The sequence below is a fragment of the Tachypleus tridentatus genome, chromosome 9, assembly GCF_004210375.1.
Source record: "Tachypleus tridentatus isolate NWPU-2018 chromosome 9, ASM421037v1, whole genome shotgun sequence".
Classification (NCBI taxonomy): Eukaryota; Metazoa; Arthropoda; class Merostomata; order Xiphosura; family Limulidae; genus Tachypleus; species Tachypleus tridentatus.
This window is the reverse complement of record NC_134833.1, coordinates 91,981,816-92,001,483: the sequence shown is the minus strand read 5'-3', so window position 1 is coordinate 92,001,483 and position 19,668 is coordinate 91,981,816. Positions and strand designations below refer to the sequence as shown.

General features: G+C 31.1%; 1 protein-coding gene across 3 annotated transcripts in view; it reads right to left on the bottom strand.

Moving 5' to 3' along the window:
* Nucleotides 1-19,668, bottom strand: part of LOC143225750 (cAMP-dependent protein kinase type II regulatory subunit-like) — a 94,863-nt gene that overhangs the window by 21,551 nt on the left and 53,644 nt on the right. For 2 of the 3 annotated variants that reach the window (XM_076455691.1, XM_076455693.1), the window contains exons 3-8: nucleotides 18,160-18,212; nucleotides 15,756-15,839; nucleotides 13,953-13,994; nucleotides 10,630-10,694; nucleotides 8,905-9,139; nucleotides 6,927-7,028 (exon numbers count right to left, since the gene is read on the bottom strand). In XM_076455691.1, coding sequence (XP_076311806.1) covers nucleotides 6,927-7,028; nucleotides 8,905-9,139; nucleotides 10,630-10,694; nucleotides 13,953-13,994; nucleotides 15,756-15,839; nucleotides 18,160-18,212 — 581 coding nt within the window. The remainder of the gene's footprint in view (nucleotides 1-6,926; nucleotides 7,029-8,904; nucleotides 9,140-10,629; nucleotides 10,695-13,952; nucleotides 13,995-15,755; nucleotides 15,840-18,159; nucleotides 18,213-19,668) is intronic. The other variant, XM_076455692.1, reaches the window with a different exon arrangement.

Below are 19,668 nucleotides of genomic sequence, written 5' to 3'. Positions count from 1 at the left end.
ACTGTGAAAGTATTACTTATATATTTTGATAAATCAGAGGTATTGAATTTGCTAAGACAGGTTTATAACCAAATCATTTCATTTCCACGTAATAACAAATTAGCCAAAACCTTTACCTCATTTCAACACTGTCATTCTGATAATAAAATTCATCATTGAAAATAAAATGGTAGTTTGCAGGTTCATTAATCGATTACATTCAACTAAAGGATTATTCTCACATTAAACTTGTATAATTTACATAATAGAAAATAGTAATAATTGGAAACACTAACTATGAATAGTTGATAATTTTTGTGAGTTAAAGGCTTATTGGTTAAGCTGAACAACATTGAATCAAATTTGATCAAGTAGCTAATTGTTTATTCATTTTTAGTAAACTTTGTTAACATGTCAGTTTGGTTTTTTTGTTAGGTAAAATGATGTCGTAGTAAACGCACCTCAAAAACTACATCATAAAATGTTCAATCTATAACAAAAAGTGTATCTGAAACTCCAGTTGTTAAAAGTATTAAAACGTTCTTAATATAATTACTTTTGTTTAGTATAACAATACCATTACCTATATCAGGTTTTGTAACAACTGTGGTTTTCGATTTTCTTTTTCTTAAGTTCATTAATGCTTCTTTTTTACCTTCGGCAACAATCCAGGTCAATACTAGCTAGTACAAATATCAGGAACATTTAAATGTCTTTGACAAAACTGGAAAATCTTGTAATTCTATCATAGAAAGTTTTATGAGTGAAAATAATACTACAAAAGAAACTTTTTTTCTAAAAAGGAGAAATAGAAACCTTTTGGCCACTATGGTTCAAAAAAAGTTTATTTTCTGGGATGTTTTTCTCATGTAAAACTGTCTTCAAAAATGAGAAGATTTTCCAATCTTCTGAAACAACTTACAGTTTCCTGATATTTGTAGAATGATATCTCACAATGTCTTGGATTGTTTCAAAGGGCTCAACGAAAAGCCTAAACTCTATAATATTCCTGAAGGTGTAAGATAAGCTTTAAAAACTTATAAAAATATAGGTATATTAAAATTTGTTAAAGGTAATACTGCTATCCTACTAAATAAGAGTGATTGTGTTAGAAAAGTGTTAAATATGTTAAATAAAGAAAAAATAACGGGCGACTCCACAGTTAGAACACAAGTTACGGACACTTAAAAAGGAATTACCAACAACCAGGCTTCCTATAGAATCACACCAGTATAATAACATTCTATCATTTTATATGATTTATTAATATATCTCATATTGGCACTTTTAACATTAGATTATGTGGCTCGTATTTACCACTTTATATTTTAATTTCGAGAGTTTTATTCCATACAGTTTTAAGAAAAATTAGTTTTCATTCTGTTCCACAAATATTGTCATGAGGGACTAATGAACGAAATCCTTTTGTCGAAAGTTGTTAACAGTATAATAAACAAAAACCAATAAATATTGTTATTTATTGTCTGCTAACTCTCGTTCTAACATATCTTGTTTATAAAAAAATACTGTTAAATTGACGCGTTTTTTTGAAACTCAGAACTACGAGTTTTGTTTAGAATTAAGGACTGAATTTCTGTTATAATACGATCATATATCATCTATATGTGTAGCTTTCCTCGATGTGAATGATGTTATGTGGGTTTAACATCTACAATAATTGAAACATGATACAAAAAAGCACGAAATCACAACAAAGAAGAAAACATCCTCTATAGAAGTACATGATCTAACATAGGAATCACAGGTAAACAACCAGCAATTTAAGATAAATGAAGGTAGTTTGTATGAGAAGACACTTGGGATCATGGAAATTATATATTACAGTACTCTGACCAAGCTAGACACACAAATCAGTACATTTGGCCATTAAGGCTGAAAGTGCGAGTCGTTATCGTCAAATTATGAACTTTGGGATATGACAGTTATACGTGAAATGTTAAAAGAGGTTACTTGTGGGTGAGAAAACTTAAGGCAATTGGTACTAATGAGGCTACTTGGATGAAAAATTCACGGCTGTTTAGGGATTCAGATCTTCTTATAAATTAAATACATTTTATAAATAGTTGACAATTATAAATAACATGTTGATGAAGGAAAGGCTTTCGTATTTTTTTATTCTAAGCGAAGCTACTTGTAGATGAGGAAAAACTGTAATACTTGACGATTCTAGTGGGTACTTGTTGACGAGAAATCGTTTAAGACAACAAACTGTGAGTGAGATTACATGTGGATGTGTGTGTTTTCTTACAACAAATACATATCAGGGTATCTACTGTGTATACCGAGGAGAATCGAACCACTTATTTTAGCGTTCTAAATCCGACGACTTACCCGTATCCGAGCGATGGACTAATTGTGGATGATAACAAAGGCCGTGTTTATAGTGGGAGAAGTTGCTTGTTCATTATTAAAGGCTTATGACAGTTTATTTCGAGTAAGGTTGCTTGTTCTTATAAACGCTTATGACGAAAATTCTTACTTGTAGAGAAAAGCTACTCAATTATGATTAACAATTTATGACAGTTTATGGTGAGTAAGGTTATTTGTGGGTGAGAAAAATTTATGACTGTTTATGATGAAAAGGCTTATTAGTGGAAAGAAATTACTTACTTGTGATTAACAGTTTAAGACAGTTAACGGTAAAAAGTAATTATGAATGATGAACAAAACGATAGCTGATGACAGAATATTTACAGCATTTCACAGTTACACATCCATGACAAAAATGTTATAACAATTTATGGTGGGAATGGTTACTTGCAACAATTTTGAAATTTAGTGTATTAGAAAGACATTTAGATAGCTAAAGGAAATAGAAATTGTTATTAGAAGAAGATGTAAATTGAAGAAGTCAATTTAACACAAAGATGCAATATCCTATGATCCTAGTGCTTTCGAAACATGGAACTTTTACTTTTAAAGGGGTAAATTGAGGTATACGTTGTACATTCTTGATTATACAGAGTTTACGATAGCTGATTGTGAGGTAAGTTAGTGAATAAAAAAGCGATTATTGTTTTTAATAAAAAATGCTATTTTTGATGAAAATAAAATATTTATGTAGCTTGATTGTGCAAGATGTTACTTATAGTTGAAAGGAAGGCTACAACTATTTATTGTAAAAGAAAACAACAGCTACTTCTGGCAAAAAAAAGACTGCAACTGGTTACGGTGGAAAATGGCTTCAATTATTTATTGTAAATGAAAGACTATAGGCATTAGCGATGAAAGAAAAGCTGTAATTATTTATTGTGAAATAAAGACTTGAACTATTTATGGTGAACGAAAGGCTACAACTATCTATTGTGAAAGAAAACTAGAGCTATTTATGGCAAAGGAAAGACTACAGATATTTATTATGAAACAAAGGGTACAAATATCGATGATGAAAAATAGACTGGAACTATATTTGATGACAGAAAAACCTCAAGTACTGATAGTGAACAAAAGGCTACAACTATCTATGGTTAAAGAAAGATTGTAATTATTTATTGTGTATGTTGAACGATGTTTAAGACAACATTTTATCTTAGTGAAACCAAATTTAATATCCAATAAAATTCTAAATTTGGTTAAATGACTTTGCAAAACCTGATTTATCAGACTTCCCAGAACTATTATCACAATTTATTCGAGACTGACAAGCCTATAATTAATGGGACAATTTTTACTGCCTCTCTTGAAAGAGGAGTGATATTAGTTAACTTCCAATATTTTGGCACCTGCACACTATTCAAGGACTTACAAAAAATTAAAAAAATAACTGGCTTATATATCCAATCCTTAACTTCCTTTAACAAGCTCAGAATTAATGCAACTATCTTGTTTGAACTTGATTCCATCTGTTAATTGTTCAAGATGAAGAATACTGCTGAAATCTCGCATTAGTAAAAACTAAAGAAATAAACAGAATTTAATAGCCGAAGCCATCACACAATCATCTGATACAAGCCTTCCTTTACTATTTTTCATTGGCCCTACTCCAATCCTAAAATTATGTTCACCCTTAATGTACTTATTAAAATCGTTATGGTTAATTTTTACATTTTTAGCCAACCTCTTTTCATACATCCTTTTTGATGTTCTAATTTTCTGTTTGAACAACTTTCTTTCCTAGTTTTCTATAATTTTCTGAATCTCCTGTCATACCAGTCTGTTTAAATTTATCAAATTTGTGATACTTTTCTTTAATTCTATCTCTTAAACTCTTTATGAGCCAACATGAGTTTTTACTTGCAGCTACCTTTTTTTTTTCTAAAAGGAATATTTATATTGAACATTTAACAAAATTATCCTTAAAATGTTTCCATATTTGATCAGTGTCTCCAAGTAACTCAGCTGCTTAATTTACTACGAATAATTCTTCTTGAATCTGTTCAAACTTTGTAACCAAAATATTCCTTATCTCCATATGCGTCAAAACATCAAACCTAATATAGCAATGATCAATTGAACCCAGATATTCCCCAATCTCAACCCTCAAAAGAGTTTTTATATTGGAAGATAACAATAAGTATAAAATAGCTTTATAAACAAGTGGTGAAGAAAACCATCTTGACCAGTTTCCATAAACCTTTCTACTTCATGGTTTGATTCTAACATTTCCCAATCTATATACCTGAAATAAAATTAATCCATAATTATGAACTCATTAACAGCTGCAATCTTAATATCATTGTAAAGTTTCTCATCCCTTTCATCAGTACCATCTAAAAGTTTGTAACAAATTCCCACTAAAAGCCTTTTTCTTTTACATCCATTGATAGAAACCCAAATGATTTCAATTTTCTTGATATTATCTTTCATATCCGCAACTTTAACAGAGTGTAGCTACATTTTACATATAAAGCCACTTCTCTCCCATTTTAAAGTGCTCTTTACATATTAAATAATCTATATGCCTGTAATTGAAAGAAATTTTTGTCATCAAAATCATCTACACTTAACCATGTTGCAGTTAATCCCATTATATCGAAAGTTCACATTCCTACCAGTGTCCAAAAGTAATCTGTATTATTTTTTATACTTCTAGCATTACTATAATAACAGCTAAACTTATCCTTAAAACTAAATCTATATTTATTTCCTATGCTAAACTTTTCCTCTCTTTTTTACATTGTTCGTTTATACTGACAATACAAACAAGCCAGATCCTACATTATTTATTGTGAACGAAAGACTACAACTATTCATTGGGAAAGAAATCTACAACTATTTATGGAATAAGAAAGTTTGTTTGTTTGTTTTTGAATTTCGCACAAAGCTACTCGAGGGCTATCTGCGCTAGCCGTCCCTAATTTAGCAGTGTAAGACTAGAGGGAAGGCAGCTAATCACCACCACCCACCGCCAACTCTTAGACTACTCTTTTACCAAGAAATAGTGGGATTGACCGTCACATTATAACGCCCCCACGGCTGAAAGGGCGAGCATGTTTGGCGCGACGGGGATACGAACGCGCGACCCTCAGATTACGAGTCGCACGCCTTAACACATTCGGCCATGCCAGGCCTAAATAAGAAAGACTACAGCTATTTATTGGGGAAAAGTTTATGATTGTTTGTGGTTAATGATATTACCTGAAACTTAAAGAAAGGCTCTTCGTGCATATGTCGAGATTAATTAGTTATCTATTGACTGTATTATGTTATGACAGACAATAGTGCTTGTGATTATTGAGGATGACAAAATATTTAAGAGATATTATTTACATTTTAGAAAAACAATTATGACTGTTTATAGTGAGAGAAAGTACACGTGAATGAAAGAAAATTTACGGCATCTGGAGGGCAGACAGAAATTAGTGGTGGTTGAACAAATATTTATGATAGCTGATGGTAATTGAGGTAATCTACGTTTGTTAAAAATGTAATGAATATTTATTTGGAGTAAGATTACTTGTGGAGGAAAACTGTGATTGTTCATGATGAAATAACGCACATGTGGATCAAACACATTTATGATAGTTAATTGTGACAAATTACTTGTGAATAAGTGAAATCTTGTTTATATACAAAAGCCACACTACAAGTTATCTTCACTATTTTAACCTCTCATTTTACCGATGTCAGTCCACAAACCTAACGTGGAATCACAGGGGGACATATAAATGAAATAATATTACATTGCTATAGGGGGTTTTATTTGTGAATAAGGAAGAGCCTATAAAAGGTAAAAGAGAGCGTAGGTATTCTTCATCAGAGAAATATAATAATTGTCGATGGTGTAAGTAACTATTTGTAGATGAAAAAACACTTCAGGTGTCTTGTGAATAAAAGACAAAAAAAAACATTTATAGTAAATAGTGGTTACGTGAGGGAAACGGAACTTGTTTATGAAGAGAGAATGGCTCTGAGAGACTTTGTGACAGTTGATTGTGAAGCAGTTTACTTTCAGTTAAGAGAAAAATGTAGAAAAGTGATGGAGGGAAGAGAGGCTAGTTGTTAATTTTAGTGATGTTGTGATAGTTGGTTATGAAACAGTTTACTATCAGATAAGAGAGAAATGTAGGAAGTTGATAGAGGGAAGAGAGGCTAGTTGTTAATGTTAGTGATGTTGTGATAGTTGATTACGAAACAGTTTACTATCAGATAAGAAAGAAATGTAAGAAGTTGATAGAGGGAAGAGAGGCCAGTTGTTAATTTTAGTGATGTTGTGATAATTGATAGTGAAGCGGTTAACTTTTGAATTAAAGAATTATAGAGAACTGATAGAGAAATTATTCATGGATCAAGGAAAGCTAAAGGATTTGATGGAGAAAGAAGTTACCCGTGGATTAGAGGAGATGACTTATGAACAAAATAATGTATATCATAGCTACAGAAGACATTTGTTAACCTAATGATATGAAAATGCTGATGATAAGCAATAGTAAAAGAGTTTGCTTGTTGATAAGATAAAGCTTTTCTGTGCAATAGATCAAACCTACCTCTAAGGACTCTAACATGGGCACCTTTTCAAGAAGTGTTTCATATTCCTTTCTCTTTTTGAAGGCACTCTTCAAGACTATCTTTCTGAACACTTGTCGGCTCTTAGTGTCCCCATGTAAAAAAATACGTTTATTCAATACATTCATGCAGGGAAAAGAAAACTTTAATGCATTAATCATGTAGAATAATTAATTGATAATTAATTCTCGATAAACATATGGACATATTTAATAAGGGCATCGTCTACATTTAAGGAAATATGTTTAAGGTTTTCTTCATGTCTGTTTTCAGAAAAATGAAATGTTCACGTTCCTTGGCTTTTCCCCTGAAATATTGGTTTACTACATCAGTATGACTAAATACTACATCTGCAGTTTAGTTTTAATCAAATAATTATCTATATTATTCGTGATAAGCACATACCAATCAATGACTTCTTGACTTTATTTTGTTTTGCGTAAGACACACGAATTATCTGTTTTTTATTATCATATTTTTAAATACAACGAAACGGTTCCTTTTAAATAATTATCCATTCTTTATTTCGTTATTCAAAAGCTTACTATAATACTGTTTTGTTTTTTTTTACATTTCCACGTGTACTTTCATGAACAAGTTTACATAACCGATGAATAAATTGAACAAACTTGCTGAACTTTCCACGTGCTCATGTGCACGCATATGTAGTTAACGTGTAGTTTTACCAATATAGGAAGCTATATACACCGCAGGTGTATTTATATACAACCCACGAGCGTTTTAATACAACTCATTTCAATTAACTGTGTCACACAGCTTCATTACTAAGTGTCATGCACTAAAACACACACAGCACACTACCCATGTCAGTACAAACTTTCAGTCGCACTACAAGTGTAGAAAAACTGAGTGTTTTCTTAGATGCATTGTTTCTGCTTATTTATTTATTAATATTACAAGGTTGTAATACGCTATGATAGTGCATCAGAGATGGTAGAATTAATCTTACATGTGTTTATAGTTGTGAACTAACAATGTTTTGATGGTGCTTTAGGAAGATGTTTTGATTGAAGTATTTTTCTTGCGTGGCAGGTCTCAAGCTACCTTTTAAACTATTTCGTAACTTTATGTGGTGCTTTAGAAACATTGATGACAATGTGTTTACTGATATGATAAAGAAAGCCATTGCAAATTCATTAAAATGTTTCAATGAATGATAAAATCTCATACAGATGAAGTCTTGCAGCACAAGATCAGGCGTATTAAGTCTTAGAAGCAATATTAAAGAGAGCAAAAAAACAAAAACGGCACAATATTAGACAGATTAAGTATTAACATTATCCAGGGGATTAAGTTCTAAAAAGCGATAAAATATTAGGCAAATTTAGTCTTAAAAACATTTTTTATCTTCTATGCCTATACACTCAATAATATTCAAATATACAGTTGCTCTGACAGATAATCTTGTTACATTTGAATGAAGATATAAAGTACAGCTTATTGTATACATATCGCATTAAACGATACTTTGTCTATATGTGATTTTTAAGTAAGTTTGCGACACTTTTGCTTGTCTGCTTGGTGGATTTCACGCAATAGCTACACAAGATACATCTGCGTTAAATGTTCCTAATTTTGATTTTTTAACTTTTCCTCTGAGACTGAATAGTGGGATCTGACTCTTATTCTTTTAACGCATCAAAGGTACCAAACCGTGGATCTGGATTTTATTTTGCGGTAACAAGACGTAACCATGGAACATCAGCTCCACAGTTCATCATGCTATCCAAAGGAGTTTACTCAGTCCACTTGCGAGACGAAAGACCAGTAAAACTAAACGTAACAAGAAAAGAGGACTTTAACTAGTTTATCTTTTGAACACGATATATAAATTACTTTGAATGTGTATGCTCTAAATTTCCATGTGATAAAGGATAAGTATTATGAACGTTAACTGTCGTCAGAGGAATATACATATTTTAAAGATGGTGGTCTTACCATTGCCCAAAGAGATCCTGGAGTTATCGCCTCTATCGTGGCAGCTCTTGGCATGTTGTACATGAGAGCAAGCTCCCCAAAACTACCAGAGTTTTCATACGTTCCGATCATTTTGCGATCCTCTTCTTCCGTAGTAACGTATATGCTGTAAACGCCACTAAATGAAGACGTAGCATTATTAGACGTCCTGAGAATATTGAAGTAGAGGTTTGATATCGACGATGTGATAAAGGATCTTTTTGTAAATCATTCCAGGGTAAAAAGAAAATTACATTTTAATAGTTGCAGTTGTTTATTGTCTATATCGACAATCCGAACTAGTGGCATAAAACAACTTTTATACAATTATTATAAACAATCGAATGCTATGAAAAGTAACATACAAATATAGCCACATGCAAAATATTCGGATCACTTAGTTAGTGAGTGAAGAGACAATTGCCAAAGTGAAATCACATTATTTTACAACTAGCTGGAATACCCGTCCCTGAACGGAAGTTATGTAAGTTGATGATTAATGAACGGTTATCTAAAAACATGAAATGCTGCTTTCCTTATACGTAGTTGTATAAACTGCAAAAATGTCCAAAAAAACCACAAAACATTAAATGCTAAACATAAAATATATGGGTATCTCTCCATGGTTCCAATAAACCTCCATACCAAATTTGGTGAAGATCCATATAAAGGGGGCGGGATCGAAGTAATGGTAAAAACGCCCATAAAAACTGCAAAACTGTATGCACCTCCTCATAGACTTAGTGAAGTTCCATACCAATTTTGGTGAAGATCCATCCACACTTTGCGAAGTAGTTAGATGGACAAACAATAGAAAACATACAGTACCATTATGTTTATGTAGACTAACTGGAGTACTCTTCCCCTGGATGAAAGTTATACAAATTCGGGATTAATGAATGATTATCTTAGGAAATGAAAAGTTGCTTCCTTTATATGTAATTGTGAAAACGGTAACTTTGCATGTATCTTCGCATAAACATAACAAACCTTAATGACAAATTTCGTAAAATCCATCAACGAGGGATGAAAAGTAGCAAAAAATGGTAAAATACCCATAAAAATCGTAAATCACAAAATGCAAAATTGAAAGTTTGTATTTGTACCCCCGCAAGAAACCTCTCTACCAAATTCGGTGAAGATCCAATCACATCTTGCGAAGTAGTTACATGGACATACAACAAACATTACTACTTTATTTATACAGATAACACTACGATATTTCAACAATAATATATTATTATATTTCAGTAATAACACCATGCTATATTCTCAGTAACATATTAACATATTTTAACAATAACCCTATGCTGCTTTAACAATAATAACTTATGATACTTTAACTATAAGGGTACGTTATTTATATACCTAGCTTAGTAAGTGCGGGAATCTCCTATATTCTAGCCGTATCTAAATGCACTGCTTTTAAGACACATATAGTGTTAGTGTAAATAACACTGATTGTTGAAAAACAATAGAGATATTCTTTAATGGATTGAGATCAACTCAGACAATGTTCTGAACTAAATCTGTTAGAACAAACCGATATTAAATTCATACTTTACAGGCTGAAATAGGGCCATAAATGAAACTGTTGCATTAAATCATCTGCCTTATTCAAATACGTTAATACTGTGTATCAAAACGGTAACACCAGAGATGGTAATAATTACGCTGTTAGAGGTCCTTGAATAAACGTATATTTACTTTTGTATGACATAGAAATAGTCCCCGTCATCGCCTTGCTTGATCACCACTTGACCTGGTTCAACCTAGAAAAAATAGAACAGACACCAGCAAACACTCTTTGAAATGTTTACAGTAGCTAACATGAATTGATAGTTCGCGAAGCAATCAACTTGTTTGTGTATTGTAAGAGGATTGTAGTCTATTCTTCCTTCACTATAAGCTTTATTAAGCGTCTTTGTTATATCTAATCATATGTATATATTTACATTGTATATTATTTATCATAATAGTTCTATATTGTAAACCTAGTATGTGGTTTTTGAACTATCCTAAATCTCCTAAGCAGGCGAAATCGTAAAATATTATTTGAACTGCTACTGAAAATTCCTTTAGGATTTTGATTTATAGCTTTGTATATACGCTGTAGCAATACTTTGTTAAATTAGCTGTATTAATTAATGGGACTAATTTTTAGTTTTAATTCATCAAAGTAGATTGCTTTAATCAGAAGTAAATGGTCATTATCAAAGGCTCGAGTATTATTAGTTTAAAGATGTTGTTGATAAAAAATAAAAGCTATCCAGCAAAATTATTCGATGTGTTTCACCACTGGTGCTATTGGTCCTTATTGTTCAATAACATTTATTTTATTTTATTTGGATATTAAGCTACTTTTAAAATGTAATGTGTATCTTCTTTAACTCGCTTGATGGTGTCTTTTTACAGCCATTTGGGTGCCCGGCATGGCCAGGTGGGTTAAGGCGTGCGACTCGTAATCTGAGGGTTGCGGGTTTGCATCCCCGTCGCGCTAAACATGCTCGCCCTTTCAGCCGTGGGGGATTATAATGTGACTGTCAATCCAACTATTCGTTGGTAAAAGAGTAGCCCAAGAGTTGGCGGTGGGTGGTGATGACTAGATGCCTTCCCTCTAGTCTTAAACTGCAATATTAGGGACGGCTATCGCAGATAGCCCTCGAGTAGCTTTGCGCGAAATTAAAAAAAAACAAACAAAAAAAAACAATACAGCCATCTGGCAAGAAACGATTATTTGAGACGCTGTAGAAATAAGATTAAAAAGGTGTTTCTTGAACCTTTTGCGTTTAAAACCTATTATTGAGACATGTAAAGTTAAGCTCCTGTTAGTTTATTGTTTGTACTATAATGGTTTATGACGATTGACACATGTTAGTTGTTAGCACATCTCGCTAACAATTTCGTCGGGAATAAGATTATAGTTATATGAAATCCACAACACGGAACATTTTCTTCTTTCTTAGTTTTGAATCAGGTACAAGTCTCTTACCTCTACTCTATAATAGTGAAGATGTTATATCCAACTTCGATTTAAACTAAAGTTTTATTTTTATTTTCTGGTTTGGCTCTTATAGATATGTGTGTATGTATAGCCTATGATTACTTGTGATAAATGGTATGCTCCAAATATTTTTCAACTCACAAAGAATGACCTATTTGATATAGCATAGCTAAGATTTACTGACAAGAAATAACATTTACCAATCATATATGAAATTTAGAAAAGTTGAACAGTTGGATTTGGCCCGGTATAGGGGTATTTGGGGAATGATATTTTTCAAATATATTTATTACTAGTAAAAAAATTGACCGATTTTGTTTTGGTCTAGCCCAAGGCTACTGATGAAGGATGGTGTTCTCGCAACGTCTATCTAATCTGGAGGAATGAAAGTCAAGCCCAGGATAACAGATGAACGATAGTATCCCCGATTTTGTTTGGCTTAGCCCAGGGATAATATTTCCAGAATGCCCATTTGATGTAGAATAGATGGCGAAACAAAAGATGTAACATGTCTTTAACTATCTCTTTCTAGTCGGAGAACATAGGTGAAAATATAAATAAATTTTGTAAACGGTAATATCTTGTCAACATTATTGAGTTATCGGTTGCTGTTATATTGACTGATTTTTGAATTGCTGCAAAAAACCGAAAAAATTATAATAAGACAGCAAAGAGCATGAATTAAAATAAAGTTTTTACATTCTACAGTTGCTTACAATAAGAAGCATTCCCTGAAATTGTCAAAATTTAGAAACTTGAAGGCTTACTAAATGCTTTAATGTTTTTGTTTCACCAGATGCTGATAAAAATCACTTAGAAAGTACATCAAGCTTAAGTGCGTAGAAATACTATTAATATTTCATGAAAGAATATAACGTGCATTTGTTAGTAAATGTAGCGTAAACCTATCAAAGAACTCAGCGCACTTGTTTGTAAATTCAGATTATAATTGTTAAGGAACGCAAAGTACATTTGCTGTTGAAGTCAGCATAAATTTGTTAATGAACTTAGTAAACCAGATACTGAATGCAGAGCAGACTTAATGAACGCATTGTACATATATTGGAATTGATAGAGAATATATATTACTTAATCTAATTTTACTGTCCAGCTTTACAAATTAGTAACGATTTTTTTCCTTCATAATTTTGTGTATGGCGTATAAGGTGTATAAGGGAAGGCTACTTGTGAATAGCACTTACCGTCAATGTTTTTTTTTTTTTTATTGAAACTAGTTACTGACTGTCACTCATATAACGCACCTACAGCTACAAAGTAGATCGCATTTCTGCAGCTTTGGACAAATGATAAAGAAGCTCTTCTTTCACACTAAATGTGATACATTCGTATAAATACAAAAATACACACCAAAATAAGTAATTAATATTTTTAATTATTCTAAAGTGACAAAATAAGTATCTTTTGATTTGATTATTCAAAAATATTCATCCAATGTTTTATTTTTAGTTTAACATGTGTCTATTTCATAAAAAGAATCGTATCAGTAAACTTTGAAGCAGATTTTAATCAAACCAGACGTATAGCAATCAAAGATTAGTTGATATTATTTTTGAAAAACTAATAAAAAGAAATCTAAGGCGACCTCTTTACATCTATATTGATTGTAGATCTTATTGAGAGGAACATGTTTCATATTATAAAATAAATGTATTATATATATATATATATATGTATTTATATATACGATGAATTTATGGACTTGCTTAAAATTGTCTTAGTCTCAACACATAACATGTAGATAAAAGTTTCCTCATTCAAACTAAGTTTCATAAAATCAAATGAAACCTTATTGATCTTTATGATTTTTCTATTCTATTTCTTTCATATTATAGTCGATAGGGTTATTATTTAAATCTCTTATAACTTTGATTCTTCTAGCTGTAATTATATTTTCCTTCTGAAACAGTAAGTGCCTTTATCATCTGATTATCTATCTTGTACGCAAGCTGTATACAACAAGCACTTTTGTAAATACATAAATATGAAAATATCTGATTTAGCTCACTTTTTTTTCAAACATGGCATCCAGAACTTTCCTCATTTGTTGCTGAAAAATTAGAATGTTCCACATTATTATTCATATTTAAAAACAGAGCCAACAGTGCGTCCGAAAAGTCTGGAACAATAAGTTATTTGCAGCTTGTCTTTATTTCAGATACGTGACTGATTATGGTGCTGTCATAGAATAAGAAAGTCGAGTTAAGTCTTCTCTTGATTTAAGCTAGTTTTGAATTAATACGACAGCATGTGGAACACGTTCTATAAAATTCGTTGAAGTGTCTATGGTTACAGACTTTTTGGACATACCGTATTTTATATATTTAGTCTAAATTACATTTAATAGTTTAATTGTATTAAAACGGCTGAAGTAAAAAATACCATAAATTTGAAATACTTATCTTTACGAGTGCAATTTACAATACCTTTATAATATATATTTTTCTCCGTATGTGTGTATTTATGATTTTTAACAAAAATATATGTATATTATTTAATTTTAACGTAGTAATTATAATACTCTCTTATTAAAACTGCTAATACGTTTTTTAAAAGACTTTAGGACTTTTAAAGCAGTTGTTATAATGTAACTCTCCGTCTATATAATACCTCCTACTTTTATGCCATGATATTTAACTCTAATCGTACTGTGTCTTGTGAAATAGTTATGTTTGCAGTCAGCCAGTTTATAACACTTAATTTGATTTAGGTGTTAAAGTGTTTTTTTTTCAAAACGTTTTGTATTCAAATACGATAATCGTATTTTGCAAACACAAAAAATCGGCTGTCGATATTTCACATTTAGGTCGTTCCCGATATCATTAAGAAATGTATTAAAGAATCAGTAACTTAATTAGAAAACATAATACAATAATGTGATTATAACAAGTGTATCAAAGATACTTATAAATAAACGTGAAGAAGAAAATTTCTAATTTGAAATTTAATGAAAAGTGTTATAAAGATACATTTGAGTTAAAGCATAAAGCAACACATTTAAAATCGTCGTATATGTAAATAACACACCTATTGTTTTTTAAATAGTGATATACTCGTATACGTATTAGAATCGTACTAAATCTATAAATACTAGTATATACTGATTAAAATAGTACTAATATCATAAACAATAATTGGTACTAGTGTTATAAGTAATGATATAAAAGGGTCTAAACAGTACAAATAAAATCAGCAATTATGTTCCGGAAAATAAGATTTAAAAAAAAAAAATAGTTCTTAATAGAAAAGCACTTTGAAGAAATAAAAACATGTTATTTAAAAGTTTATATTTAATATATTAGAAAATATATATTTTCATTCCTTTTATGGCGTTAGATAATAGTTATATTTTGTATTTATGGCTATCTGGCACCATCTCTTACTACTGATCAGAAGGAAGACAGCCAGTCAATAGAAAAACTCACCACCCACAGTACATGCTAAATAACTGACTACTATTTTTATACACATCCGTAGCTTAAAGTGGGATCAGGGGCACTTCGTTGTATCGCACGAAATTAAACCAGGTTTAAACAGCACCAAAGTTTACAGTTCTATTTCAGTTCGAACCTTTTGTTGAAAATATTTGTTGCTTTTATACTAAAAGATAAAAGACTCGAGGAATATCAGTAACCAAGTGAATTTTTCCTTCACTTCTGGATACAAGTTGTAAAGCCGGTACCTTGATAGTTTCATAAATTTCTTTACATTTTTTTTTCAATAATACAATATTACTTATGTCCAACAGTTTACCGAAACTAAAACCTTCATACAATAATGTAAATAAACAAAGAAACTTATACCAACACACCTCGTCCAAGGACCTAAACAACAAAATGTTCTGAACAGATTCCTCCAGTCTCTGTCTCTGTTCTTCTGTCTTGGGATATACAGCCTAAAAGAAATTTTATGTTAAATATTTTTATCCTTATTACGAAACGTTCTTTTTTTTAAACAAATATTTAAGCCTTTATAGACTTTAATAAAAATATATCTCATGAATAAAATGTAATTCAAAAATACAAGCCATAGGTCTTTCAAACCAATCGAATGTAACTTAAAACTTCTAACTGTATTTTTTTAAAGATAGAAGTGTAATTAAGAACTCCTAGCTTTAGTTCTTTTCATATAAGCCAGACTCAAAGCAGTAATTGTTTATAAGAAAACTTTATAATGTTTTCGGTAATTTTAAACAATAATAATCGTGTCAATAAATAAATATTGTAACAAATTATAAACAAAATCAGAATATCTCTAAAAAGTAAATAAAGTATATCATTCTTTTTTGCTTATACAAACGCAATCAAATGTCTTTAGTGTTATGTTTAATAATAACTTGTTTGTCAAGATGCTGTTGTTATGAGACAAAGTTACAAGTCGCTTGAAGCAATTTGACAACTATTATTGCGTCTATTATTTCTGAATAAATAACGAAATGGCGTTAAGAACTTCGTTTTTTCAAATTACTTTAAAGAAAAACATTTTTATTCTCGTAATATTCATTTTCATAATCTTCGCCAACCATGAAAGCGATAAACATTTTGGTAAATTTTCCAATTACGCATTTTTCATATCCATTATAATCTCGCAAATTGTTTGTATAAAGTTGCCTTTGGATTATTGAGATTTTCAATCAACACATGTGTTAACATATTCATTATATATTTAATTGCTTTTTAGAAATCCTTCATAACAGTTATTTCAAAATATGTTCGAACTACCTGTTCTAGAACAAAAATGTTTTGAAAACAAATTATCATAAAATATAACTATTCTTTTAAAAATCTTAATAATATATCGAAATATCTTTTTATGTTTCTTTTATACGACCTACTTGTATAAAATGGAAGAGATAAAAACCTCAGTAGCAATATGTTTGGATGATTCGATCATGGCAATACTGGTGTATATATATGGATTTTACTAAAAATTAATACAGAACTACGTTGATGTATATTTTATAATGTAAACAATAAATGTGGTTAATGTCGGATTTTTTAGCGCAAATTTTCTCCATAGAATATCTGTGCTCTGTCCATTGCGGGAAGTCGACTTGGTTTGAATTTCGCGCAAAGCTACTCGAGGGCTCACTGCGCTAGCCGTCCCTAATTATGCAGTGTAAGACTAGAAGGAAGGCAGCTAGTCATCACCACCCACCACCAAATATTGGGCCACTCTTTTACTAACGCTTGAAGGGCGAGTGTGTTTGGTGCGACTGGGATTCGAATTCCGCGAACCTGGGATAACGAGTCGAGTGCCTTAACCACCTGGCCATGCCAGGTCGCGGAAGGTCGAACTTCGGATTATTGTACTGTAAATGTGAAATGTACCACTGACACACTGACTCGTTATTTTGTAAAACAAAAATATATATATTTGAAACCAACGAGTATAATTGAAAATCTATATAAAGCGATTAAAAAACAAGTTTTGATCAATAAATCCTATTTAAAGGCTTCGCGAAACAAAGAATATTGCATAATTTGGTTACATTATCGTAATAAATTCGTCTATTTAGATATCGTAATGAGCTTGTACTATATTGTCATAACAAGCTCATCTCGTTATGCCATCATTGGGTCAAAGGTTTGCAATGCTAAAATCCTGAGCACGAATCCCTACTGTGGACAGAACTCAGACAGTGATGATGTAAAGAAATCACATAGATCATCTATAACTTCCTTCCTTGAACATAGTGTACATAAAAAATGTAATTATTTATATGATTGGATAAGTGAAGGTTTAACTCACTACTTGAAGTTCAGAAAGCTTCATGTTATGACGTTCAAATTATGCTCTGCAGATGGAAGTACTTTACCATTCCTAAGATGGAACAAGGGACACTTGTTGTTTTTTTTTCTGCTTTTTATCTAATTCTCTTTGTGTCTGAGATCGATTAATTGGAATAATATAATTTTCATATTACATAGATTGTACTTATCAATCTATTATCAAATGGGCTCTTTTTTATGAATTCAGTACATAATAAGGACCCAAGATTTCAGTTCTATTCTTCATTAGTTTGGAAAACGATTTAGTTATAAAACATTAAGTTTTATAATTTTCACACGTAGAATGAGTTTGTACAAGCTACTGATATATTGGAAACATAATCATTACATTGTGAATCATTAGGAATAATGTTATTAACAGCTGTTTAAAACTATTTCCTAGGATGGTATCTGTGTCTTAAAAAATGTTTAATATAACCTTGCCTTTTCATTATCATCATCTTCATCTTCTGCCGGATCGTACTGCTCAGCAAAAACTAGAAAATAAATGAAATTGCAATATCCTTGGAAGGAAATAACTAATAGTTTCCAATCTTTTGAGTAAAGTAACGTTGTATAATTTAGAGTTGAAAAGAAAGCTAAAACGTAATTGTTAAGCCTTTCAGGAATATGAATTTGCAGTTTAAAACAACTATGTAAGTGCTTTTCTCATATTTATCATTTTTATACTATTCTTATAAAAAATATAAGTTATTAAGTTAATATATGATTATAAGTGACACAATCTGTATATAATCAGGAAAATACTATAAATGATATACAAGAGTCGCAAATCAATACATAGGTCTTCTAAATGACACAAACCTGTCGCTCTGCTGTTCAAAATCACCAAAGTATAGTCCACAAAGTATTAATAATATAAATATCAAGTTTACCCTAGATATTTTGTACCTTTATCTGCAATCACAACCTTAAACTGCTTTGTATTTATATCGATTTTTATTTCTAGGAAAGGTGGAGTAACGAAAAAATAAAAGTCATAGCAAGATGTCACATATTGACGGCTATTACAAGAATTACGTCATTCCTGAAACTGAGTCTTCCATTCGTGATAAAAACACGATATTGTCCTAGCATGTGATCAAAGTATTGCTGATACACGTGAATTACATCTCTGAAATGTGAAAGCTGCCTAAAGACAATGCCGTGAAAATGAGTAAAAAAATTACACATGGCGTAAGTGTAAAAGCACGAAATTCTTTTTAAAGATATTTCAAGATTGTATAAAAAGTACCTTTGGATCAGAAGCACTAAGTTCATACAGAACTTTTAAACATGTCCAAAAATAACGGGATATTTTGTAAATGACTGTTTGGTTACTTTCAAGCACAAAACTGCTTAACAGTTTATCTTGTTGTGTTACTTCAGGGATCGAACTCCAAATATGAACATCGAATTTCGTCGCTGTAAGCCTCAAATTGGCTGTCGTCATCGAAGAGTGTATCAGAGTCGATCTGGGCATGTGTGTGTGTGTGTGTAATTTGTTGATGGCAATAAAACGAAACTATTCCCTAAAACATATTTTTTTTTCAAACATTTATACTCAACCGACATCACACATTAAACCCTAGTTGCTGATACTTTTCATCAAAGACGTAGTCAAAAATATTCTAAAAAATATATTTTTAAATACGTATTTAAAAAAGTAGAAACTTAAAGGATTAGAACTTCATAACTAACAGATCACCAAAACGTGAATGTCACTATAGTTTTGTTCTTGTTGTTTTGTTGAATTTAGTAAGTAATGTATTTATTAAGCTTCTTGAAAATATAATTTAGTTTTTGTGTTTTAAAACTAGGAACACCGTCTGGCGTAGTGGCACCAGATAATTGACAAAACAAACAACAACACTATTAAAGAGTATATCTTCGTTGTGCGAGTTAGAAGTAAATAACGTTTTTATTTTACCCTATTGTCATGAATCATGAAAA